Here is a 26,758-nt window from a genome sequence, read left to right on the forward strand (position 1 = left end):
GCCAGTGTCAATGACAGTCACTTTTCTAGAGGCGTTGTTGGAGAAGAAAACATCGCGCCTGCCGCTTCTGCCTATTTTGGCTCCCCAAAAACTTTAAGTTTAAGTCTCAGGTGAGCCGCTTTCGTACCAAACGTGGCTCCAAATAAACCGCAACATAAAGACTCAGGAAACTGAATTCAAGCGGAGGTTCGGCTCCGAATGATTATTTTGTGCTCAAGGAGAACAGAAGCGTGTTATTTAAATGCTAAACTCGTCCGTCTCCACGGCAGGTGTTTGTGTTTCTGTTATCCATTGAGCTCCTGTAGCCCAGCACGGCTTCACGTGTAAACCGAGAGCAAACACGCCCTGCATCCTAAATAAACTCACCGCGAGTTAAAAAAATAATATAGCTATATATATATTTTTTTACTTTAAAAATGGCATCATTTTCAAGCTGCATTCGAGTTTCCTTTCCGCGCACAGCGGGAGCTCCTGCTTAAACCAACAGCAGTTTTATTCCGCAGCGCCGCGCGCGTTTCCGCGCAGTGTTCATTTAAACGGCAACAATTTATTATACGAATATTTTAGAGGCGCAAACGGTGCGTAAAGCGCACACACAACCCAGTGATTCACACCCTGAGACTATATATATATAGAGAGGCCTATATTATTCTAATCTGACGGTGTTCAAATAGGTGGATGGAGAAAAACTGAAAAAACGTCACTTAAACGCGGCGCAGCTCGTTGATCGCGATGAGGAGCTGATAGATGAGTCTGTTCAAGAAGAAAACGGAGCAGGAGGATGGGAACGGGAACGTGAAGGGATGATAAATGGATGGAAAAACCAAGAGGGAGTGCAGTCTACATAAAACTGCTGCAAAACGAGAAATTTATCAAGATTTGGAGTTCAGAGAGACAAGGAGGACAGGGGGTGGGGGGGGGATGGTGATATGGAAGTAATAATAAAAAAAAACAACAACAACAAAATACACACAAAAAAAGAAAAAACAAAGGAGGCAATAAAAAGAAAATATATTTTTATTTTTGTAGATTTTGTTATGTGCAAGGCCGGCTCTTTGTTGCACACATTTTCAAACACAACAGCTTGTCACATGAAATTGTGCACGGGGGTAACTTTGGACACGTGTTTGTCCTGATGAATTCAATGTGTATTTTTCATCCTGTTCCAACATTTATATGTACATTTCGATATAAACTATGTAGTTTATGTCTTTAAACTTTAGATCCCGATATTTTACACTGGACTGTCGATGAGGGTTTTTTTCTGTAACAGTAATCATGACAAACTGTAGCAATTCTGCTTTCTCATTTGTTTTAGGTTTGGATTGACATATTGCAGAGTTGGACACACCACGTGCATTGCAGTACCTCTGTGACGTGACAAAGCCTTTAAACAAACACATTACTGCAGAAATGTCATAGTAAAAGAAATACAACCTTCCATGTGAGTACATTCTTTCATTCTTATATTTTTACAAATATGTTATTTGGGTCATTTTTGCTCATAAAAATATTTTAATGAAGCCATTTTGAAATGAATACTCTAGTATTTTACATTGATCAAATTGTCCAGACACTTTAAATTGCTAATCATTGATGTCTGTTAACTTCATTGTTAGGAAAAGAAAAAACCTATGTAAAATATGACTTAAAAGAAATTTCACATCGTGATTTAACGCCTTGAAATTGGGCCTGTCTCTTTAAGAAGCTCCTGCGCTTTATGAAACGTCGCTTTCAGGACGTCACCACTACATGGCTCCTCTATTAACCCTTTAGCAACGTTTTTACCAGCATTTCACAGAGAAGTAGCTGGTAGAGTGACCTCTGCAGATATTCACTTTCACCAGGTGTTTGCCAATTGCTGTTGGCTAGTCTGAAGGAGCCGAGCGGGAAAGGGCAGCTCTGTGAGGCGGAAGCTTGGAAACTGCAACTTCGAGGAGGAGCTTTGTCCTCGTAGGCGGGGCTAAGTCCACCCAGGTGTTTTGCGCAGCTGAATGGTTGCCGTGGAGATTGAAGTATTTCTCAAACATGCATGAAAGAATCAAGGCAACACTCCAGGTATGTTTTTGATGAGGCGGCAACATTGTAGCACAATTTAAAGCTCAAAAACATCCAATTTTACAGAATACTGACAAAGACAAAAGAACAAGCAATTTTTAGCAAGCACAGACGACAGAGCAGTAATTTAAATGACAAAAAAAAAGAGTAATAACCTATATCAAGGTTGGACAAGAACTCATTTATCTGGCCTTAATCGTTACACCAACTGGAGCTGAAGTTCCCACAAATGTGCAACTATTTAATACTTGAACTCTGCAATTTGGTCAGAAGATAATGTATGTATCATTTAAACAAATGGTGGCATTCTAGGAAAGAAATACTTTTAATCGCTATAAAGTACGGTAGAGGATCTGTGACGCGCTGAGTGTCTCTCTCTTTGACAAAGACCACCACGAATCGTGTCAATGAAATGGTGAATTCTGTGCAATGAGTGCTTGGAAATCTGGTGGATTCTGTCTGCGAACTGGGAAATCCAGTCGGACATTGACCCAAAAAGGCCAAAGCAACAGAAATGCTTCATCAGACGCAAACCTCAGCCTTATTAAATGGCTCCAGCCATTAGACCTAAACCCTGTTTTTTTTTTTTGTTTTTGTTGTTTAAAAGAAAAAACTGTGGAGCAAGCTCCAGCCTTGTAAAACGTTACAGGAGAAGAATATGTCCCGTCGCGTTGCCAAATGGAGGCTGAACAAAGTACAAACAGCGGAGATCCAAATAACTGTGACACCTTGATTTATTGGAAAGCTAAAAGAGAGATACAAACCTTGTTAAAAATGAGAACGTTTTCCCGTTTTAAGGCGAGATATAAGACTCGTTATAACAAGATTTATACCTCATTAAAACCGAAATATGTTCCCGGTTAAACGAGAGAGCGATCGTAACAGTAAAACGGCAACACCTCGCGGGATGTCTGAATGTCTTCTAGAGGAACGGAGTGAGAACACGGAGAGTCAGAGGGAGTCCCTGTATGCCTATGAAGTGGAAATCCGTCAGAGGAATGCAGTTTTATATCTCGCTATAACGAGATCCCGCTCCTGAATTTATTTCCCCGGCTCTGGCAGCTTCCAAACTTAAACACTTTTGTAGAAAACAAATCAATTATTTTCACATTGGACTTTTGGATTTTCCTTTTTTTTTTTTGTGCTCCACAAAATAATTAGTCGAACTAATGGCTGGGCTTTTCTAAAATGTTCAGAGTGAGATCACACAACTGGAATGAAAAATTCATTTGCACGAAGGCCGACACGGCGGCAACACACAGGACAGAGTGTCGACATCCAGACGGGGAGATGAGCAACCGACGCATCAAACGTCATAAAGCAGATCCCGACTCCGGGAGTCACCTTCAGTTCAGAAAGAAATATAAAGTGAAAAAGAGAAAGGGAACAATCAATCTATTTAAAGGAGATTATGTCACCACAAGTATAATCTTCAGTTTTGAAAATTAAACAAAAAAAAGGAAAACATTTAAGCACCTTAAAATGACAGGATATTCTGTCATTTTAAATATCAACTTCGATTTTGGAAAAATAACACAAATATTAAATTACATAAAAAATACATATATAGAAAATGAAAGCATTAAGTACTGTAAAGTAGATTATGTCACCACAACTATAATCTTCGCCTTTGAAGTAAAAATAAAAACAAACAATAAAAGAAAGGGAAGCATCAGATACTTTAGAGTAGATTCTGTCACTATAACCTTAATCTTCAGTTTTGGAAAAAAAAAAAAAAAAGAAAATAAATGCATTAAATAAAAATGAAGTGAAGCAGTAAGCATCTTATTACAGTTTGCTTCAAACTATAATATGCAGTTTTGAAGCAAAAAAAAAAAGAATAAACACCGTAGAGTAAACTCTGTCACAAAAAGTCTTGGTTTTGTCTGATCTTCAGGTTTTGGAAGAAGGAAAGCATCGGACACGCTAAAGCAGATTCTGTTGCCATAAGTTTTCAAAAATGTATATAAAAAATGTACAGCTAAAATAAGAGGAAAGCATCAAAGCAGATTATGCCACCATGACTGTAGTTTTGACTTTTGAAATAAAAAATAAACAAATAAAAGAGGAAACCAGAAACAAAATAGTCTTCCCGACCGTGTTCATCTGCTCGAGTAAAACCGATGCTGCTTGGTTTCTTTTGAACAATTCACAATGAAACCTGAAGACTCTCTAAGTGAGGCGGGTTTTTATTGTTTAGCTTTCAGATGATTTGAATGTTTTGGCAGCACACGAAATACGACAAAAAATAAAAAACACACAGTGGGGAAAATGAAAAATGTATTGCATTGAGGAGTTGGAGCTAAATAAATGAGTCCAGCGTCCAGTGACAGTGTCTGATCCATCGGTCGGTGACCAGCGGTCAGATTTCAAACATCCCACTGTGGAAGTCACAGCCAACAACATTTCAGCACCAGAACAATCACTGCAACATGTCTTCTCATTTTAAAAAGTCCACTTATTAAAGCTGTAGTATGTAACTTTTATCAAAGAAAATATTTTTCTACATATAGAAACTGTCACCGTGTTGTGACAGTATGGTGTGAGATCAAACTGAACAAAAAAAAAAACAAAAACAAGCACCTCTGCCTTTTTCCGGTGCCAACAAGAAGCCACCACATAGAAACAGGAGGCGGATCTTAGTGCTGTCAATCACCCTCCGTGTAGTGGTGTTCATCCTTCCTCTCTTCTTCTTCCAGATAGCACAGCCTAACAAGGTTTGCATGCTAAGCTCGTTAGCAGTAGTTAACAGTTTTTCTGCAACGGATCAGCCGTTTGTCCGCCGTTAGCACATTTAGCAGCGTTGAACGTGCCAAACGTCCAACGCTAAACATTCAGCGCGTTTTCGCGCTGATTGACATTAAGACCCGCCTCCTGGCTCTGATTGGTTGTCGATGGTGCATTTCTTCAGACGGCAGCAGTAGCCAAGGGAAGTCAGGAGATCAAAATTTTCACAGATTATATATTATTATTATTATTATATTATTTGTCTCATAACATTACGACATGGTGAGAGTTTTAAGAAATATGTCAAAAACATTAAAAAAAACCCCAAAAAACTAACATCCGACATCTTTAACCCCAGCAGCTTGACTAACCGTATCTCCCCCAGCTATTGCCGTCTTTCAGCTGAAGCCCACTCTGTGTCGGACTTCGTCCAGCACGGGTGCGGCCAGCTGCCGGGCCCTGCGGCTCCCCAGGGCCAGCAGCCCCTCCAGGTGCCCCGGGTCTGCCTTCAGCCTCTGAATCTCCTCCCTGATGGGCGCCAGCCTCTGGATCACCGCCTCGCTCACCAGCCCCTTGTACGCCCCCGTGTCCAGCCCCTTGGCTGCCGACACCGCCTCCTCCACGCTGAGCCTGGCCACGGCGGCGTGGATGGTCACCAGGTTGGACACGCCGGGGCGCGCCTGCGGGTCGAAGGTGACCTCGGAGGTGAAGTCCGTGACGGCGCGGCGGATCTTCAGGGCGATGTCGTCCGGGGAGTCGGTGACGGTGATGGTGGCCATCGGCTGCGAGTCGGACTTTGACATTTTGGAGGTGGGGTCGCGCAGGGACTTGACCTTTCGCGTCGAACCTGTGGAGGGAAATAAATAAAAATGTGCTGAAACGTGAACAATGCGAAACAACCGACGGCTCAATGAGACGCAAACACTTGGAATATGGAACACGGGAAAGGAAAGCAGGTTCCAGAACTGTGATATAACAAGAAATGTGACGATGGGAAACATTTATTACATCTTTTTTTTCAGGAACTGTATGACTACAAACTGGTGTCACAGCAATTATGTCCCCACAAACACGCCTCTTGAAAATCATTCCCATTTTTCGTACAGTTTCTTAGGATGTTTTCCCAGCTGAATGGTTGCCAAGGAAATTAAAGGATTTTCCAAACATACATGAAAGAATCAAGGCAACAATCCAGGCATGTTTACGATGAGGGAATTATAACGTGACGTAAAGCTCAAAAATGTAGATTTTACGTAATACTGACCAAAAAAAAAAGGATTTCACAAAAAAATCTAAATTGAGCACCAAGGCCTTTGATCAACAAAGACAAATTTGAGAAAAGTAGTTTCTACAAAAATTTTCATCCGGCAATCTTTGATTATTTTCACAACTTTTTCAACTCAGTGTTTTATGGCGTTTTGTGTTTTTTAAGCAGCAACGCTGCAGATGAAACCAGCCCCTCCCAGAGTCGGTGAAAAGGCGCAGTAATGTCGTCCCAATATGGCCGTCTGGCGTGGGCGTGTTGGCGCAGACGCGTCCTGATGTAAGGCAGACGCATCCCGGTGTGAAGTGAGGAGCAGACGACGGAGCCGGGGTTTCCTTTCTTTTGTCATCCATCAGCAGGCGTCCCTGCCGCCATCTTGCCAGCGCCATATGTCCACATGTGTCCTGTTTTATCATCCCGGAGACGTCTTCATCTCCAGCGGATTAAAAGGCCTTTGAGGCTTTGGTTTGATTTCAAAGGGAAAGTCTTAACTTGTTTGCCTATGCGGAATGAGGACGAGATCCGCCAGTGATTTAAAAAGTATCTATAGACGATACGACAACAAACGTCTTTTATGTGATGAATCAACACGAAGTCGAGCGCGGCTGTAAAGCAGACAGCTTCTTCTTCTTCTTTTGTTTTTTCTAAGTAAATAGAAACCTGAGCAGCATATTTAGCTGCAGCCCTCTTTACTCTGTTGTCTCCAAATAATTGATTCGACACCAGCAGAATGCAGACGTTTCTGATCGATCTGATCGGTTGATCAGATCACAGATCAATCGATCGTTCGGTAAAGTTAAACGTACGGCAGAAATTTAAACCGGGGCTGCCCGTTCACCAAACTTTAAAACGTCAGGCCTGCTGATTTGGACTTTGTCCAAAAGTTTTTTTTTTTTGCATAAAACAAACAAAAGTTGCTGAGCTGGCAGTGACAGAGCCAAAGAGAACAGTGGCCGATTTTCAAAACATTTGCGGAGGATTTTTTCAAGTAAATACCAGCCGGTTACCAAAAAATGGGGTCAATCTATCAGTGCAACTGTTTTTGAAAGAGAGCCATAAAAACGTCCCAGTTAAAGTTTGCAGCAAGTTGGATACTGTTGGATCCACAGCAAATCTGAGGAGACTAAATTCAAACAACGCTCACGCGTTATCTCAAACATGTCAATCCCATGGCAGCACAACGTGTCGGATGTCCGAAAGGAGATTCATACCCAAATTTTAGATTTATTCGAGTCAACCGTTTATCCTTTTATCGTTTTTATTTCAAGTCGCAGAGACGGAAGCCGCCCTGTTAAAGTCCGAATGGTTCAAAGTTTGGAATCCCCCGTTACTCCAAGCAGCTCCACTTTTACGTTTTGTGCATAAATTGTTTCCTACGTGGCCATATGATGCACAAGTTCATCTATTTAGCTGCGTTATGAAACATATGCCCGTTTGGTTAGACTTTAATCTGCACCCCAAAAAAACCCTAAACTTTTCTTAAATCGTTTTTTAATGATTTCTTCTGCTTAGATCTAAAAAAACAAACCATATATCACCACGGTGAAATGAGTTTTATGAAGCTGTCCTTTCTTGAGCGCCGCATCATGTTCAATTGAAATGACAAAACTTAAGTGATGTCGGAAAATACTGGCGTCATTATTTCGAAGGAAAAAGCCGCAAAGGAAAATGTTTTCCTATGAGAGCAGAAATCCGCCTGAAAATCCTTCAGGACCAATAAAATCCACAGGGAGAGAATAAATTCATAGCAGCACAAAGACACAATATGTAGCAATAATAATCCTCAGCACCTCATTTGTTTTATTTTTGAACATCTAAGAAGCTTTTCTCAGGCTTCACCAACTCAAATTTAAAGACATTTTAAGTCAAGACTTTTAGAATAAAGTTTAAGAAATATACCACGACAGATATCTTCAAAAGAAATGCGTATGTGAATGTTTGAGGTTTTTCTCAGGAGACTAAAATTGTGAAATGTATCTGTTTTTTTTATTTGTAATTTTTTTTATTTGTTTTGGTGACTCTCATGTTTCTCACATGGCACACAGCTCTCTACGTCTACGCTTGCAGCCTCGCAAGCCTCAGGCGACGCTTGATGGATCTGCATTTAGGCCCAGATATAACGGGTGCCAAAAACGTTCAGAAATTTTTTTTTTTTAATAGAGAAACATGAGCTAATTAGCTAGATTTTTTTTGTCAGTAAGAAGTTGCTAATACTTGCGAGTATTAATCTTCTAATACATTAAAAAAAAAAATAGTACAGAAACAGACTTTCCTTCAGAAAAACGAAAGGAAGGCAGTGAGGAGAGAGGCATAAAAAGATTAAATATGAAGTGCTAACATGCTCCTTTACTCTGTGTGAAGGAAATTGGTGTGTGTGTGTGTGTGTGTGTGTGTGTGTGTGTGTGTGTGTGTGTGTGTGTGTGTGTGTGTGTGTGCGTGTGCGCGTGCGTGCGTGCGTGCGTGCGTGTGTTGCTCTTACTCAGCAGGGCATGCGGCTCGGGGAACAGCTCTCCGTAATGCAGGTTGAAGATCCGGGCGAGATCCTGAGCCAGCTCCAGGTGCTGGACCTGGTCCTCTCCGACGGGGACGTGTGTGGACCTGACGGTGCATCCAGGAAAGTTTGGAAAGTTGTGCGCAGAGGTTTATTGAACTCAGTCATATTAGGTTTGGAGTCGTCAACTGGCAATAAATCCAGATTTATCTCACACGTCTGAGTCAAAGACGACTCTTTACTACCCTAGGTTTGGATTCTTCCACCATGCACCAAAGCGTTCCTGCTTCTCTAGGAAGGAGGTTTGAACTAGGCCGTTACGTCGGCTGAAGTGCTGCTCCGTTTGAATTGTGTGGAGACATTAACGCTGCGTTTCCATGTATATTGTCGGGAATGCCAACCTCCGTCTCACGGCTCGGAGTAACACAGGGTTTTATTTTGCTCCGTTCAAAAATCCAAAATATTCTATTCATAAAATTTTGATCTAAATGACTTTCAGCTGCATAATTATTACCAATGATGATAACTAATGCATAAGTGTAAAAAACAAACTCCTATGTTTTTTTAGGATGGCGGCTTAAAGTCTGGTTTAGTCAAAAAAAAAAAAACATTTCTAAAAATTCTCATTTTAGTCATTCACAGATTCATTTATTTTGAAATTCGAACTTTTTCTATTAAGTCCGTCTTTTAGGCATTTTTTCCCCCACTGGAGCAGAAACGGAGGCAGATGTTTTGGCTTTCAAATATTACAAGAATAAATCTGCTCTGAGCACAGGATGGCCGCAGATGTGAGTGTGTTGTAGCAAAGAAAACGTTTACAAACTCTGCTTTCAGCAACTATGTAAAGGCTGCTAAGTGGATGGTACGACCTCATCCTGCGTGAGCAAGAACTCACTGAAAAATCAATCGATTAATGGATTTTAAAATTAACTTTTTAGCAGAAGTGAACGCCCGGGTTCTATTGATGGTGGATGATCATTTTTTAGTATATTAACTGTGAAATACGGACGAGGATTTAGTCTCAGAATCTCAGAATTCTGACTTTTTCTCTCAGAACTTTAGACTTTAATCTGATGAGACACAAAAGTCAGTTCTGATGTCAGGACGACTCAAGAATTCTGACAAATAGCAGAATTTTGAGATTACAGTCAGAACTCTAAGTGGTCCTTGCATTTCACTAGAATTCCGACTTTTCAGAATTCTGACTTTTATCTTAGAATCCCATGAAAAAAAAGTCAGAATTCCGAGAAAAATTGGAATTCTGGGATCAATGTCCGTATTATGAGATCCGTAGTAAATAGCAGAATCACTGATCGTCCGACACGTGACCAACAGAGAGTCTGACGATGAGGGAAATCTCACTTGTAGAGCAGGATGTCGGCGGCCTGCAGGACGGGGTAGATGTAGAGGCCGACGCTGCCCTCGTTCTTCTGCTTGCTCTTCATCTTCGTCACAGTTTGAGAGAGAGAGAGAGAGAGAGAGAGAGAGAGAGAGAGAGAGGATTAAATGCATAGTGAGAAAACAAGTGGGTTTTCTTTCACCTCTTCCTGTCCACAAAGAGCCATTTTCACTTTTAACGACTCATCAACGCATTAAGTCATCTGCATTAAGTCATCTAACAAGAGGCGCTGGGAGGCAGTGGCTGCTTCAGGAATATACGAGCTCTGGGACCTGACTGCAGTTATGATTTCAAAAACAACAGCGGCAGAATGAAACAGACAACAGGCACGAGGGAAAACAGGAAACAAAAAGAAAAAGGGGGAGCCACAAGCCAAGACGTGGCAACGCAGATCTGGATCTGGAGGGAGATCCCACTGCAGACGCAAAACACGCATCTGACGTTATAAAACTATGTTTAGATACAAATAACAGCTTGCCTTGTGGAGGGCTCTTCCTACCTCCCATCATAAAACAAAGACATATTTTCTGTTGTAGGATTTTCAGTCTGAGACTCACTAGTCAAGAACTGTTCTTTTTTTTTTTTAAACGGCTACAAATAAACGTAGAACTACTGTTGAGTTATAAAAGACCGCGGCTCTGGTGACCTATATTTATATTTAACAGCTTCAGGTATTAGCGAGGTGAAACGCTGCGTCTGAAAGTCGGGCATTTTCAAGCCGACTTTATTGCTGCTGCAAGACTAAATACTGTGTTTGCCTTTTAAAGGCTGACTATTAAATAACACTACAATAAATTTAATTGAGTTTCTACTTTTAACTATGTCTTTCACACCACTATGTACTCTGTAAAAATGCCAAGTTGTTTTTTTTTTGTTTTTATTTTAGATGTTGGTGGGACAGCTGCTGACGATGAGGAGTCTGGTTGTTCTTAACGGACCGCTCGTCTGGTATCTTAAGATTGTTTTGATTTTAATAAATGGGATGGGGAAAAAAACTATATGTAAAATGTACCTTTTTTTTTTTAAAGAAAAAGTGAGCAAAAAAATTAAAACATACAAAATTTCTATGGGAACCTTTAAAAAAAAAAGAAACATAAAACATGATTCTGTTATTGATACAACAAAAAAATGTAAGAATTTAAATCTGAAGATTTCAAAAATCAGTTACCTGCTTTTCACACTGAGCTAATCCATCTGTGTGTGTGTGTGTGTGTGTGTGTGTGTGTGTGTGGTGTGTGTGTGTGTGTGTGTGTGTGTGTGTGTGTGTGGGTGTGTGGGTGTGTGCGTGTGTGTGTGTGCACCAGGGGGTTCTAACCTTCCACTGGGGTAGGTGGCGTAGCCGGGGCATGCTGGTCAGGCAGCCGAGGATCCAGCAGAACTCGGCGTGCTCAGACACCTGCAGGGAGGATGTAGGGACACACACCTTACACACCTTACACACACCTTACACACACTTTACACACCCGCAAAAACGCTCAGAATTTGTGTAGCTCTAATACAGAATATTTTCTACAGATTCATAACGTCACCATTATTGATATGAGTTAGGAAGACTTAAAACTAAAACCACTGATGCAAACCCTGAATTTTTTTCTCCTACGTATAGGAACTCGCACCAATCCAATGAAAAGCCGTTTCATTTGACACTCGTTTTATTTTCTTGCAGTGTCATAAATAAATCACCAAAAACGCACACTTTGAAAACTGACTTCTTTTTTTTCTTTTCCCCAGAAAGAGGGGGAGGGAAGAAAACAAACAGCAAAATGCACTAGATGGAAACCCTTGTGCTGAGCGAAGCAGAGGAAAATGAGGGTCATTATACTGCCTCCTGGTGGACAGGGAGAGTACTGACTACTGCGCCCTTTCACAAAAAACAAAGCACACCTGCGAAAATACCTTAATAAACAATTAAGAATTATAGTGAAGGTCATCTGCTAGTGCAGGATTCAACTAATCGTTTTAGTATTTTTGACATTTTCGCAACATATTCTATGCATTTTCTTAAAATCACAGTCTGAAAAAAAAAACAATCTGTAATGTTTTAAAATTGAAAAGCGATAACGGCAAACTGGCTGCTGCTGAAAAAATAAGCTGTTTTGCTTTTAGCAAACTTTCAGGGGCCTAGAGGATCAACAACCCAAAAATATTACATGTGAATTTCACTATGAAACAAAATACATCAATAAAAATCAAAAACAAATAACATGTAATAGATGCAATCTGTACCGTCTGCATCCCTGTTTTTAAATGTTCTACTCCGAATTTCAAGGTTGAACTAACCACTTATAGCCACTTTGAATGAAGAGATTTTATATTTTTTCTTAATTATAAATAATTTTGAAATAAGGAATCTCAAATACTTGTAACAAATTTGTAACAATAAGGGTTTTTAGCCTGTCGCAATAAGCAATTAAAATGAGCTCCAGAATTTCCATTCCAATGATTAAAATTTGTTTTAAATGCAATTTTGTTCAGAGACTTTGCAATCTATTTTATTTATGGTTTTTGGTTGTGTGTGGTCTTTTCATGTCTTCCTGCTTATCGGTTCTGGTTGTTTTTTTGTTTTTTTTGGATATTTAAAATATTTTTCCAGTTCCAGTGTTGAGTGCTGTGTACAAAATTAAAGTTTATTAGTGAGAGCAAACTTGCCTTTTTATACAATCATCTTATTATCTATAGTTTAAAACTGTCTCAAAAGGACATTATTGTTGTTTATCACAATGATTTCTGGAACAATTTAAAATTAGTTATAGTGACAGGCATAAGTGTTTGAAATATCTGTTGAATGCGTCTGTTCAGGCAATTAAAAATGATCCCAAAGTATTTTAGTTTAATCATTTTGATCATGTGTTTAAGTGAGAGGCTGCAGTTTCTATGATGCATAAATACAAAGTTACAGAGACGATAGAAAATACTTTAGATGCCGTTTGTTGACACTTCCTTCCCTCTACGAACTTGCACAATTTAGTTTTCAGAGGTTTTTTGCCCTCATTTTCCAACCTAAATCACAAAAACACAAATAGGCCCCTCATTCCTTCAACTACTGGAGCCGTTGCGGAGTAATAGAGTGTCAACGCGGCGTTGAATGAACTCCAGGGTTTGATGTAATGAAGAGGAGGTGTGTGTCTATGAGAGAGCGCCAGCGTTCCTCTGCTTTTCCTGACTGAAGTTTATGAATTGCCATTTAATTGCCATCGCCTGTGTCTCCTGTAGCTGGAAAACGCCTGACGGACGACCTGACGTCACCAAGCAGACAAGCAGGAACACAAAACAGGATATCCGGCGAGCATGCCGGGCTGGGAGGGCGTCAGTCGTTAAATGTCCCACTTCCTTAAAAAAGAAAAAGGAAGATGAGTTTTGTGGATCTGCTGATTCCACTCCAGTCTGATAAGAGATGGGTCAGATGGCGATAACCGCACAGGAAGCGCGTGACGGCGACTGAGTGGTAATTGACCTTGGCGCGTGGACAGAGCCGCACCGCACTTGGCAGTTCGCCTCAGCGATTAGGTGATTAACTCATCATGCAGCCGACGCACAAAAACAGCTCATTTAGGCCGTAGAAATTTTTGGCCGCCTTTTCACAGTCCATTCCATTTCCTGCTAAATACTTCTATGAAACATGTATTTAAAAAGAAGGAAAAAAAAAGAAAGTCCATTAATCAGCAGACCCACACGTCCTTTGAGTACATCCACTCACTCACACAAGCTCTGCTCCCTTCTTCTTCTTTTTCTTCACTTTTTTTTTTCAATGAAGTTGAGTATTTTCTTTGGGCGGCTGTCGTATTTTTACATGTGGAGCAGGCGTGTTCGACATGGGGGTCGTGTCGCTGCCAAGCTATGTGGCACGAAGCTAAGCGGGAATAAAAATAGGCCTGGATGTGTGTGTAGAGGAGGAGGAGGACGAAGAGGAAGAGGAGCGGTGAGGGGAGGTAAAGAAACACAGATGGACTGAACGTAACGCACACATGCGTACCGACTTCCAAAGCTGTAAGAAAAGAAAACACAGCCAGAGTCGGGGCGTGAGGACAGAACAGCTGTTCCTTTTTATCTCAACGTAAACCTGAAAGCCAAAGTGCTGCAAACATGATCCTTTTTACGTAAAGTGAGGCTCAGCGGCTTGTGTTTTTGGCGCTATGCGCACATTAGCAGCAGAAACGGCGGCGATAAGAATCGGTAGCAATCGACCGTGGCGGATATCTGTGGCTGCGTTGGCATGTCGGAGGGTCAGCAACGTCAGAGCTGACAGCCAATAATAAACGCTTTCTGCTGGACCAAATATACAAACGGAGAGAGGAAACTGTGTGCCAAAAGTCTGTGGAGGGCCGTAGGTTCACGCTGGCTTTACGTTACGTAACGTTCTGAGGCGGGTGAAAGTGACACCAGGGTTCCCGAGAATATGAAAGGCGTATATGAGTGATCCGTGCAGCTGCTACAACTAGATACAGGCGGAACAACAGAATGGATGACGCCATGTTTATATGAACCATGGCTTGTGAGAGCTAACGCAGTCTGATGCACCCGTACCTCTGTTTTAACATTCCACTCAAATCTTTTACATCACCAGCTAAAACCCACCATGCCAACGCTTTATTGGAAGGGCCGTGCACAAGACTGGCATTACACTGTCATAAACACGACATCAGTCATGAACGTGAGTGTTGATGACTGTTGTCATGAAGAGTCTTTCGGTAAATAATGACGCTTTGAATGCAAATATCCATTCAGAGTTGGTACTTTTAATGCACTTTGAAAGTATCAGCTTAGCATTATTTGGTAAATATTGACTTTTTAAGGAAAGTTGTATTAAAACTTGCATTAAAAAGAGTTGACTGCATTAAAAGTCATTATGTACCGAATTACACTTCATGACATAAGCCATAAACATGCAGGTGTTATGTCATGAATATGACATATTATGTTCATGACAGGTGTTATGTCATATTTATGAAAGTGTCATGTCGCTCTTATGCACACCCTTCAAATAAAATGTTACCCAAACCATTTCTAGAAATGTGCCACAAACCAGCTAGCTACAAATGTATGTTGTTTATTAAGGAACAAAGACTTTCCCCTACTTTTATTCCCCTGTCCTACTACTGTACACTTCCCTTCTCTTCCAATGGAGTCCAAACACAATGGTAAAAATAACCTTAATGCACATTTGACTCTGTATCGTACATAATTTCTGTCTTATTTATTGTACAGTACTAGGTCAGAAACATGCACACAGTAGAACTGCACGAGGCAGCAATATACGCCACCAAACTCTGATTTCAGTAGTTCTCTATCATCCTGGGGATGACACAGAAGAGACTTTATAACTTTCCATCTCTTTGGTATCTGAAAACAGCAGCAGCAGCTCGATCAACAGCAGGCGGCCATCACTCACGCTCTCCCACCCACCTTAGACTGCTGAAACAGGATCGCCTTCTCTGGGTTGATTCCACAGGCCAGCAAGCTCGCCGCCATGTCCAGGATGTTGTTCCTGAGCTTGTCTGGGTCCTGAGGCTGAGTGATGGAGTGCAGGTCCACGATGCTGTAGAGCACCGAGGGGTACTGGTTCTGCAGGGCCACCCAGTTTTCCAGAGCGCCTAAGTAGTTGCCTAGATGCGGCACTCCGGTCGGCTGGATCCCTGAGAACACTCGAGCGTTTAACGGAGGCTCCTGGGGATGAAGGGAAAACAAACTTGGTATTGCTCAGGAAGCCGGAGCTGGCCTGATCGTAAATGAAATGTGCCAAATTACTGGCCCTGATTAACTTTCTTGCATACTTAAAGTTGTATTTTATGGAGGTCTTTAAATGCTTCTGCCAAAGAGCCTCATTTTAAAGGAACTGGTAGTGTTTCCACCAGCGAACCTAATGCTAATAGGATATCTCCCCAAAAAAACAAACAGAACACACAATAAACATACGGTTACTGAGGCATAGTCCAGTAGTAATACAGGTCTTTTTAAGACCATATAGCAGAAATACTTGTTTCCATGAAATAATCTTCTTCGTGCCCGATTGCTTTAAGAATCCACACGAACCCAAAAATTACGTCACTGAGCATTGTTTCAAACATACCAAACCCACAGGGGGCAGCGTCAAGTAAAGCTAAAACCTGCATCAGCCAATCACAATCCTTCAAAACAACCTCGTCTTCCTGTCAGGAGTTAAAGCATGGCCCCAAATGAATGATTTATGTGGACAGACGGAGAGGATGAACGACTTTTAAATACATGTTCGAATATAAAATTAATACAACACAAGAGTGTTAGTGCTATTAAATGTGGATGTCTAACAGTCTCATGCAGTCAAAGTCTTGCTTCAGATCATTCTTGGCCTTCAGGTCTTTAGGACACGTCTTTCAGGTCTTTCAGCTAGAATTTGCCTTTAGAAGGTAAGGAACCAGCATTCAACTTTGAATGAACAATGCAGTCTACTGTTAGTATCTACAGCTGTGTGGTTAATATACCATAGTTGATAAAACTTAAGATTCAAAACCAGGAAGAAGACGGTCCCCAGAAAAAAAAAATGCATCACCAAAGAACCCTACGTGGTTGAAGCAGTGAAGGTCTGATCCGGGAAACAGCAGACTGGTTCTGCTCTCGTTGTGTGATCGGGCCAACACTGTGTTGCTCCACGTGCAACGCCAAGCTGCACCAAACCACCTTGTTTCTTCTGGCATGGACCCCCCACCACTTAACTTTGGCTTTACAGAGAGAGTTTAACCACTGCCTGAAGCACTATTACTAAATGGCGCAATTAAAGACAGGAGAATTCAAACCACACTAGTATCCAAAAAGTTGGACTTGGGCAAAACTGCAGTGGTCACAAAAACAAAGGCTGTAGGGAAAATGCTCAGTGTTTTATGATTGGGTGATTTTTACCACCAACTGGGCTTTTAAAGTTGAAAGACGAGATTTGACTGTCAATTTATGATCACCTGGAAGTAAAAACACCACCACACCAATTCAGATTTCTGCAATGGCGCAGTGCGGCCATGTTGAATGAGGTTATCTCCATCAGATCTGATGGAAAATAGACATTCAACACCTGCTACATTTGTTTTGCAGTTGTATGTTTTTTGCCATTTTGTGTTCATAAAGAGTGAGGCTCCTTTAGTTTCCAGAGCGGGACTGAATTTAAGAAATCAGGAAGGGAGAATGTGTAGAAGTCTAGATCCAGGTGACTAGGAGTGTGGTGTCAAAAACAGATGGGAGTGGAGAGGCAGCAAAGAAAACTCCGGTTACTTTGGTACTTTTTTCTGCCTTCTCAATAAAATTGATATATAAATAAGCAATTTTAGCTATTTTCAAACAACATGGGGAAAAAAAATGGCAGAAATTGTGAGATTAGCTCATTTTCTGGAAAATTTCACTATGGCGCTTTAACAAGAAATCTCATCTTATTTTGACACTATTGATTAAAGATTTCAGTTGAGTATGAAACGGCACTTTTTACCGCTCGTACTCGAGTTGTTTGCAAAAAACTGAGTCATGAACGTGTGACTTTAATTTTACAATTGCTGACATTCTTAAAGCTGTGAAAGATTAGATGTGCGCGTGGTTTTATACACGCAGATGCTTCTATGCATGCATAGTTTTCCAGGTCCTCTTTCTGAAAAACAGTTTTGTGTATGCATGTGTGTGTTCATTTTAAAACACTTCAATCCATGAAAACGTCGACTTAGTCTTTACCACAACATCGCCGTCCGATGCCGTGACACGGACGGCAGACCATTGACATGAAAACAGTGCGCTTTGTGTCGAATACACGGTAAACTCGCTGCAACGCGGTGCAGTACAATGACTTCTCTGAATCCTCCTCTAGGTTTCCTCTTCGTGCCAACTGACTGCGGCCTTATTGAAACGCACGATGAAGGCTGCACGTTTGATGGAGTGGCTCTGAGAAATCAATCACACGCGAGGTCAGAATAGAAGGTGTTTCATAACTTCTCATTTTCAACAAAATGCCGGTTTTCCCATTTATTGCAAGCAAACATGTAGAGAAAAATTCCTCTTTGTGAGAAATAAGTCTTTAAAAACGCTGAAGGCCGGACCGCCTTGTTAGCCATAAGAGTTCAAAAAGAGAAGTTCAGCTTGAGTTTGCATTGATGTCTTGAAGGCCACTTTGTTGACCTTTAAATCATGTTATGATGTTATTCCTTCGTCAATAACACATCTGGAGTGTTGCCTTGACTCTTTCATGCATGTCTGAGAAATGTTTCAATCTCCATGGCAACCATTCATCTGTGCAAAACGCCTGGTTGGACTTGGCTCCGCCTTCTAGGACAAAGCGCCGCCTTGGAGCTGCAGTTTCCAAGCTTTTGAGCTACCGCCTCGCAGAGCAGCCCTCCCCTGTGACTCCTTCAAACTAGCCAGCAGAAATTAGCAAACACCTGGTGGAACTGTGCGTCTGCTGAGTTCATTGTAGGAGCTACTTTTCAGTACAACGCTGGTAAAAATGTTGCTGAAGGGTTAATTGAGGAGCCATATTGTGATGACTTCATAAAGGTGGAGTTTCAGAAAAAGTGGGAGCTTCTTAAAGAGACAGAGACCCAATTTCAAGGTATTAAATTACAAATTCAAATTTCTTTTAAGTCATTTTTGTTAATACTGTCCCTTGAACAGCAACACCTGGACATTTCAGAGGACCCCATTTTTAAATCTGCTCCTCTCAAAACCCCCGGGGATCTCTGCGTTATCGCCTCGAATCTGACTGGCAGTCACATGTTCCCCAGCTACAGCCTCAGAGGTTATCATAACTAACCACTAAAACCTGACGCGTTCAGAGGAAATCCTCTTCGCCCACTGCTATCTTGACAGCTTGCTGAGCTCCATCACCTCCAATCTGGCTGAAGGACGGCTAAAGGCGAAGCGTCTCCCGATCAGATAAAAGCCGCTCCCTCTCCCCAAGCAAGGGCCTGCGGCGTCCAGATCTCCGGGGCTCGTAGGGGATCGGGTATCAGCTGCTCCGAGGACCAACAACATCCCCATCTACTGGCCGGCAGGAGAGGCTTTCTACCAGGAGGCAGGCAGGAAGGAACTGGGTGCTTATGTCATTACCGAAGGGGTAATTGTGCTGGAGTGCCACTGATGCTGAGAGCCTCTTAAGAGGTGTCAGGATTGATTTGGGTGCGGACTGGGCCCTGTGCCTGGCTCATGTGTGTTCTCACCTCAGACTGACACGCCTAACGCATGTTTCCCCCCACCCTCCTCCACTCTGTGGCCCCGGGGAGGCCATTAGCCATGCAGACATGGTAATGGTGTCATTTGAACCAATTGAGTGTCAAATAAGAGTCAACGCCATGACTTACTGGCCACTGGGCAATCAAGGGCCTAGTGCGCATTACCCCTGCTTCACCAGACACCTCGGTGTTACTTTTGGTGTCCAACAGCTATATGAACATGTGCTTTAATAGCTGTTGGAGGAAAAAGAGGTAAATCAGCCGCGGAACGATGACAGACGAGACGGGGGATGTTGTAAAGCAATTTATATTTGTAATGAATCCTACTATGCAAAGGGAAAAGTAAGGAAATATCACCAACTACTACGCTTTAGCTTAAAATGCCTCTGCGTACGTTCATATTCTTACTTTTGAAGTACTTTCCTGGCGCACAAATGTACTCGCTGCATATATAATGATACCTTATGAGCCACTAAAACAACACGGGGACGGAGTAAATGCACCGCATGCAGATTCCGACTTCAACACCCTGTAAAAGCACGAGCTAAAATACATTAAATTGTTTTTGGAAACAATATTTCTTTCTTTCTTCACAAAGCAGCATTTTATGGCTTCTGCTAGTTTACACCTAACAAGAACAAATCCACCTAGGACACATGGACAATCAATTCATTCTGAGTTACTAAATCTCCAAAATGAAATTATTCATATTTGTCATAGTTTTTAATGACATCAAGACTGGTTAAACATTGTGATTTTATTGTATAGCATTTGCAGGAAGGCTTCTGGCAGCTTGTTTAACATTGTCTGATAATTCCTAAAATAAAAGATGTTTTCTTTCGTAGATACCTGGGTGTTTTTTTCATAAATAAACCAAAAAGAAAATAAGCAATCTCTCGAAACCTTTGATTAGCATCAACATAAGTTTCAATTGTTTTGAAGATTATGCACTTGGAGAGAGTTGGCCATAAGTTGAAAACACAAGACTGAGCAGAGCAGATGAAAGCTGCAGATGAAAAGGTCCTTAATGTTATTGCAGTTCACTCCGAGGGGCACTTGGATGCCTGTACTAAGTTTCAAGGCAATCCATCAAACGGTAACTGAGACACACAAGAAAAAAAAAAAAATCACCGGTTACTAGTCCGAGTTACGATGGGGCAAGAAAAAGCCTGGGGATGTTCAGAGACGGCATCAAAGCGACCTATGGCCAACGGTCCAATCTCACACTAGCTTTCTAGAGTTTTCTCCAAGATGGACACCTTCAAATCTAAAATAACGGACAAATGGCGTTTGTCCCCACAGGCACAACGTAGACGGACCGCGCCACTGTCGAGGTGACGAAAACCTTCTTCGTCCGTGTCCACCATATGCTTCATACATTAGGCACCATGTGCGTGGGACATCAACCCCAACAGCTGGAAGGTTATGTACACTGAAAAGGCCATGTTTTCACACTTGCAGTTCCTTTCCTGGAATATGCGTTCGTTCGCCGGTGTGTGGTAGTGTCCATTGGGACGGATGTCGTGTGCAAACGCAGGCGATTCTCTGTGCACGTTGTGGTCTTAGCCCCCATCATGATGAGTGGAGTTGTGAAGGCGTCCGTTCATAAGGTTTTGACAGCTCACATCATGGTCTGGCAGGCAGTGGAAAGAAATGACAGCCAGTTGAAAAGAGCAACATGACCAGATTTCTCACATCACCTGCGACATTTAAAGTAAAAACAACATCTCAGTTGCTATGGAAAAGAGTTAACTTTGATCAATAAAGCTGAAGACGTCGGTGTGTCTTTACTGTTTTAAAGACAAAATGGTAACGTAGCTGACACTTTAATGTTATCTTTTACCAACAAATAGCATAGCTACCATTAATAAAACAGCCATATTCCTGGAGATTATCCAATGGACCCTCTGCCTCTTCACGGTTCATTATTCGCAGATTTTTTTTTGCAGAACTCAAAAATGTCTATGAAAAAAATCACCACTGGGCAATCAAGGGCCCAGAGAATGTCAAATTTTTTTGAAAATGGACCTTCAGAAGCTAAAGTACCCAAGTATGGTGCTACTTCAGATGCCATTGGCTGGCGTTTGAAAAGCAGCCAATCCAAGAACTCCATTCATTTTCTCCTGGGGCTTATTGGCTGTACAGTCAAGAGACGAGATGAGGAATAAGGAAGATTGTAAATTTTAACATTGAGCCCCAGTAGGATTGCCATGGTCTAAATAAACCATGTGGTAAAAATTCAGACTTGAGCTTGACATGGTTTTTAGTGACGAGTTGTGTCCTGCAGGATTTATAGACGTACAGCCTTGCTACACTCCATGACATCATTCACGATGCCTGAGCTTGTGCTCACAAACGGTCCATTCCACATCCCCGACCCGCTCTGTGCTGCTTTTCAGGGCCCATCCATCATATCAGAGCCTCGGCACCCTGGAGCGGTCCACTGACATCTCTCTCAACAAGGAGCCGAGGAGAGGGCGCGACACTTGACCACGCCGGTTTCAACACGTCGCACCAACACCTGGCAGCGCCGCTCGCCCGGCGACGAGCTCCAGGTCCGACTACATCCAGGACTCGGGGACGGGCCCGTGGTCGGAGGACTTCTCATGAGGACTTCTCCTGCTGGGTGTCTTGCACACAGGACTCAGTGTTCCTCCTCTTTTCCTGGACACAACGGGCGTTCCCATTAACACCAGCGCTACGCTGAAACTCGGCTCATTCCCGCGTGCCTCTCTTCGTCTCGGCCGTCCGCTCACTTTGGGGCCTGTTAAAACCGGAGACCAACAGAGTGCCACTTCAGACCGCTATCAAACAGGAAACGGGCCTTACTGTATTACCCTTCCTCACCCCCGAAGGCGTGTGTGATTTCTGCCGCTTGAACGTGCCACAGCATGAAACAAAGTGCATTTGACCGCAAAGGAAAACATTCATACATGAATGTCCATAGACGCACGGAGCTAGCGGAGGATAAAGATAGAAATACAACAAAAACTGGGCGGGGGGGATTGCTGTAAAACTTGAGTTTTGAGTCTTAGTGAAGAACTTTCCCTTTTTCCTTCCCCAGTCGGAGTTGTATGTTGGAGGGGCAGCGAAGGGGGAAGGCCCAGAAGGAGCGTTTGATTAAATCTGCGGTTGACGTGTGGGACAGGTGAGATTGATGAGGTTCCTCTGAGCTTCACACTGTGCGGAGAGCGGGGGTACAGGAACAGAACACTGCAGTGTAGCAGGACAGGGCTCGGGGCCCGCTGGGGGCCCGCTCGCGCAGTGGGGTCCCTCGGCTGATTAATGGGACTGGAGGCCCTTCAAAAACAGGCCCTCCCCCCGGCCCCGCAGACGGGGCCTGACAGTCCTCCAAAAATAACCTGGCAGGGGTGGCAGCCCACGGCCTCCGGCCCTAACAGGCTTCTGAAGGAAGCACCAGAGTCTGGGGGGACATGAGCGGCTCCCGCTCGGAGCCGGAAGCCGCTATCAGCCTCATTATATACTGAACATTAAAAACCTTCTCTGGTCAGCTGCCTATAAAAGATTTTATCCATAACAGTTTTAAAAAGAATGTTTTTTACCGCTGAAGAATGCCAGCCTCGCCCAGATTGGCTAAACCGGACAAGAGAAAAAATTATACAAGAGGACAAGTTTCTTTTTTCTATTGGCAACACCCAATACCATTAAAGTTGGTTTTGGGGATACAATAAGAGTTTTTAAAGAACGTGCATAAATATTTCGGTCCAGATTTTGCTGCTATTTACTACAGTTGAGGTTTTTAATTCTACGGTGACGCTTGTGTCAGTTAGCATTCAAGATGCTCCCTTTTGTGTTTCCAGCAAACAGAGTAAAGGTTTCTGTTCATCTAAAACTTTATTTTAAAGAGTCTCTGTTCAGTGCAAAACTGTGCCGGTCAGATTTAATTCAAAGAAATATAAGCGGGTGTGTCCAGGTCCAGTGTTTGTCCAGGTCCAGTTTACACAGCAGGCCAATGCACCCAAATCCAAATGTTTTGCCCATATTTGAGGTTTTCATGGCAGTCATGGCTCAACTCTGATCTTTTTACCTCCCCATAAAAAAATAAAAAACATAGATTTCTGCCACTTCCGTATGCAGAATCGGTTACATATCTGACTGTTTTCAAAGCCAAAACAATCAGACGCTGTTTTTGATCTGATTGTGTCATTCATGTGAGACAATCGTCATAATAAACATGTCATGTAGAAATGAAACTTTGAAAATCAAAAATTACACAACTTCATCTTTCAAAATGTTTGCTTTAGTCGAAGCATTGATTAGTTCTCCAACTTCACATTACTTTTGTGCGCTCGCATATGGAGCAGCGGTGAAAAAGCATTAGCTTGTGTTTTTCTTTTTGGCTGCTTGTGTTGGATCAACAGTTTTCTTGTTTTGTTTTTCTCCACCTCCTCCAGTGTTCCAGTCCACACTTCAGTTTTTACTCAACTCAGGAAACAAATGACTGACATTAAAGCTAATACCTGAATACATACACACACACACATAAAAAAAGGTCCCACCACAGCAAAAAAAAATTTAAAAGAAGAAGAAGAAAAAAAACACCTCAAGTGCACACGTCGTAAATTTATCAGTATGTAATTATGGTAACACTCAGGGCAAGCCTCCACCTCCAACATCTCAGTGGAGGTTAGTCATTTCCTCCTGCAAAGGCAGCAGAATTGTGACCGGAGTGGCAGCTCAAAAGGCACAGTATCGCATGCTCGGTTTGTTTTAATTAAAACTCCGACGGTCAGGAGAAAAGCTCAGGCAACACAACCGAAACGTTACGGGGCTCCCAGAGCTCCGCCGCGGCTGCTTTTCTACGGACCGGTTCTGTAATTCGACTTAGTGAGATGAATTTTCAACAACAGGAATAAGGAGGCACGCGGGACTGCTGCTGAGAGAGGGAAAAAAAAAAAAAAAGGCTGAACGGAGAATGATTACGACAGACTTAGTTACACTGGAGGGACTGCTGTGAATTAGCTGGCTTTTCTGACAGTTGAAAATAAATAGGGCAGTTAATGAACATCCTCAAAGGAGAGGCCACGTTTCCCCCCACTCTCGCCGGCCTCTCCCATGTGGCGCAGGAGCTGCTCTAATGGTTTTAGCTGACACCCGAGTAACTGAATTTGAGGCTAACTGGGGGGAGAGAGAGAGAGGCAAATTAGAAGTCACTTCCTCTTTCCTGTAGCCTGCAGCTGACATGACTGATATCAGCCAATAACTGGACCACAGGAGAGAGATATCAGAACGCAGGGCTGTAAGGTCGAAGACACAAATAGCTGGCCTTCGTTGGGACGCTGATTGTTAAGATGTTTTCACTTGCTTCAAATGGTAAAACGGTGAACGTGAAGTTTTCCCTTCAACTGGAAATTGTTTTCATGAATGTAGGCAGTTCCTTTCGGGTTGAAATTTTACTTCAAGTTGGGTCGAGGGAGGATGAGCAACATCTTTCTTCTTTGACTAAAAGAAAGTCGCTTTAGAAGTGGTTTTGGTCCAGCTGAGTTTATAACTCTTTTGTTTGTTTGTTCGTTTGTTTTGGTTTTGGAAATTTTTGTCAGCCTTTACGCCGAGAGCAAAGGGATTATTGTGTCAAATGTTAAAGGGTCAATATTATGCATTTTCCAATATTATTCATTTTCCACAATCAACTACACAACTTCAGATGTTACAAATTATGTATAAAATATAACTTTAAAGTATTTGACTTTGCAATGTAATGCCTCTGTCTCTTTAAGAAACTCCTACTCTTTCTGAAGCTATGCCTTCAGGAAGTCATCACAACACGGCTCCTCCATTAAACCTTGACCAACGTTTTTCCAGCGTTTTCACTGAGAAGAAGCTCCTGTGTTGAGCTGAGCTGATGCCCAGCTCCACCAAGTGTTTGCTAGTTGCTGCTGGCTAGTCTGAAGGAGCTGAGTGGAGAAGTCATGGGGGAAGATGGAGGATCGGAAACTTGGAAACTGCGGCTCAGAGGATGCACTGCGCCTTGAAGGCGGGGCTAGGGTCCCCCCCAGGTGTTTTGCACAGATGAATGGTTGCCATGGGAGATTAAAAGATTTCTCAAACACGCATAAAAGAATCAAGGCAACACTCCACGTATGATTTTGATGAGGGAATAACTTTAGAACTTGATGGAAAGCTGAAAAGCGTTGATTTTGCACAATACAGTGCTTGACGTTCAGTTGCCGTAGCGCTTAATTTAAGATATTGTTCAGGATTCTTCTGTCACCTCCTGGTCATCAATGCACTCCTGTAGTAATTTTCACGAGTCAGTGACTCCGGTTCCACAGCTCCATGTTTTCTCCCTCTATAATAATTTTTATTGTGCTCCTCTTGTGAACTCGAACACATGCGCTTTTGTGAAGGATAAACTCACAGCAATAAGTTGTGTTAACTTTTCAATTAATTTTGTCATATCTCCATGAGTTGTGTAAACGAGGGTGTTAAGGTGGGAGCGGAGAATAACATACCAAAGATCAAACTCTGTTTAATAACATTCATTATCAGATCAGATATTTTGTTCCTACAAGCTGATTAAATACTTCTAACGTAAAAGATGTAGTTATTTTTAGGTGATGAGAGTGAAAACACTATAGAAATGTGTACTTGTTCCACGAGGCGAGGACCGTTCTTGCATAATGAGAAAAAATTACAGTATTAAATTATAACGAGTCACAATTTAAGAACGAGGAGCTATCAGAAGAACTTGTAAAACAATATTTAGACAATTTGTCTTGTTAAATCGACTTAATGATATTCGCTTTCTGAGTTAAAATTCGAGACGATTCTCTGGTTGTGTCTTCAAGGCAGAAGATCAACCTTAACTTTCAAATTGTACCACTTTTAAGAGTTTCACAGTGAATTGCTTTGGGTGTTGTTTTGTTGTTGCTTTTTTCATCTGCAACCTAATTTTCTTTTCTTTTCTCTTTTTTTAATATGTTGGGCTCAACAAAATAGGTCAGTTTTACCATGTTAACGTCACAGTGAGATGTCTGTTTCCAGACTTAAAATTTAATAATAGAAAACCTTGTCATTTTTCGCTAAAGTCATGATGAAATTTGCCGAGCATACAAGCATATTCTTATAAATAATAATTGAATCGGTTTATTATTTTCCGGAGTGCCTTTTAAAGCGGGGTTTGGGTTAAATGTTTTCTCACATGTGTGTAAATTCACATTGCAATGAATCCACGTTGCTCCGCAACATAAAAACATGACGTCAACCTGTCACGTTAAACCCCGTGGACGGATATTTTTCAGCGTTTTTAGCAACTACAAGTTCGTTTCTAGACTTTCGCTGCTTTAAAACGCCTCCAAAGGTTGTCGCCGTTGTGGCGGTGCTTCCACAGCCCAGTGCTGGCAGCACGTTTAGCGGAGACTTCTACCGCCAACACAGCTCACTGCTCTGTTTACAGCAGACAGGCGGGATGACCTGCTGCCGACAGCACCAGTGTTCTCTAACCTTAAAAGAAAAACTCGCGCTAATGCATACTTTTCTCACAGCCGAGACCAGAACTGCCTTCGCTCTACGACACGTACCTTGATTTCCGGGCTTCCTGCAGCGCAGAAGCGCCTTTTCGGGGGTTTAAACCTCTGAATGAAGCAGATGAAGTGTTTCAAAGTGGTCCGCAAGGGGAGCGCCAT

The 26,758-nt window shown here is 42.2% G+C and overlaps 1 protein-coding gene across 1 annotated transcript; it reads right to left on the reverse strand.

The window, feature by feature from the left end:
- Positions 1-1,001: 1,001 nt before the first annotated feature.
- wars2 (tryptophanyl tRNA synthetase 2, mitochondrial) lies at positions 1,002-26,758 on the reverse strand. The gene is made up of 6 exons (XM_055031428.1): positions 26,654-26,758; positions 15,343-15,603; positions 11,255-11,335; positions 9,903-9,985; positions 8,529-8,647; positions 1,002-5,632 (listed from the first exon to the last, which is right to left on the reverse strand). The coding sequence occupies exons 1-6, from the start codon at positions 26,756-26,758 to the stop codon at positions 5,184-5,186; spliced, it is 1,098 nt and encodes a 365-aa protein (XP_054887403.1). The 3' UTR covers positions 1,002-5,183.

This window comes from Poeciliopsis prolifica, unplaced genomic scaffold, assembly GCF_027474105.1.
Source record: "Poeciliopsis prolifica strain line A6 unplaced genomic scaffold, Auburn_PproV2 SCAFFOLD007, whole genome shotgun sequence".
NCBI classification, from domain to species: Eukaryota; Metazoa; Chordata; class Actinopteri; order Cyprinodontiformes; family Poeciliidae; genus Poeciliopsis; species Poeciliopsis prolifica.

Bases quoted from the DNA above. Each gene is read 5' to 3' on its own strand.
- wars2 (XM_055031428.1), bottom strand. From the start codon at position 26,758: ATGGCGCTCCCCTTGCGGACCACTTTGAAACACTTCATCTGCTTCATT. The intron at 8,648-9,902 runs GTGAGATTTCCC...ATGCACCGTCAG, and splicing joins GCCGACATCCTGCTCTACAA to GTCCACACACGTCCCCGTCG. The intron at 5,633-8,528 runs GTAAGAGCAACA...TTCCCTCCACAG, and splicing joins CGAGCCGCATGCCCTGCTGA to GTTCGACGCGAAAGGTCAAG.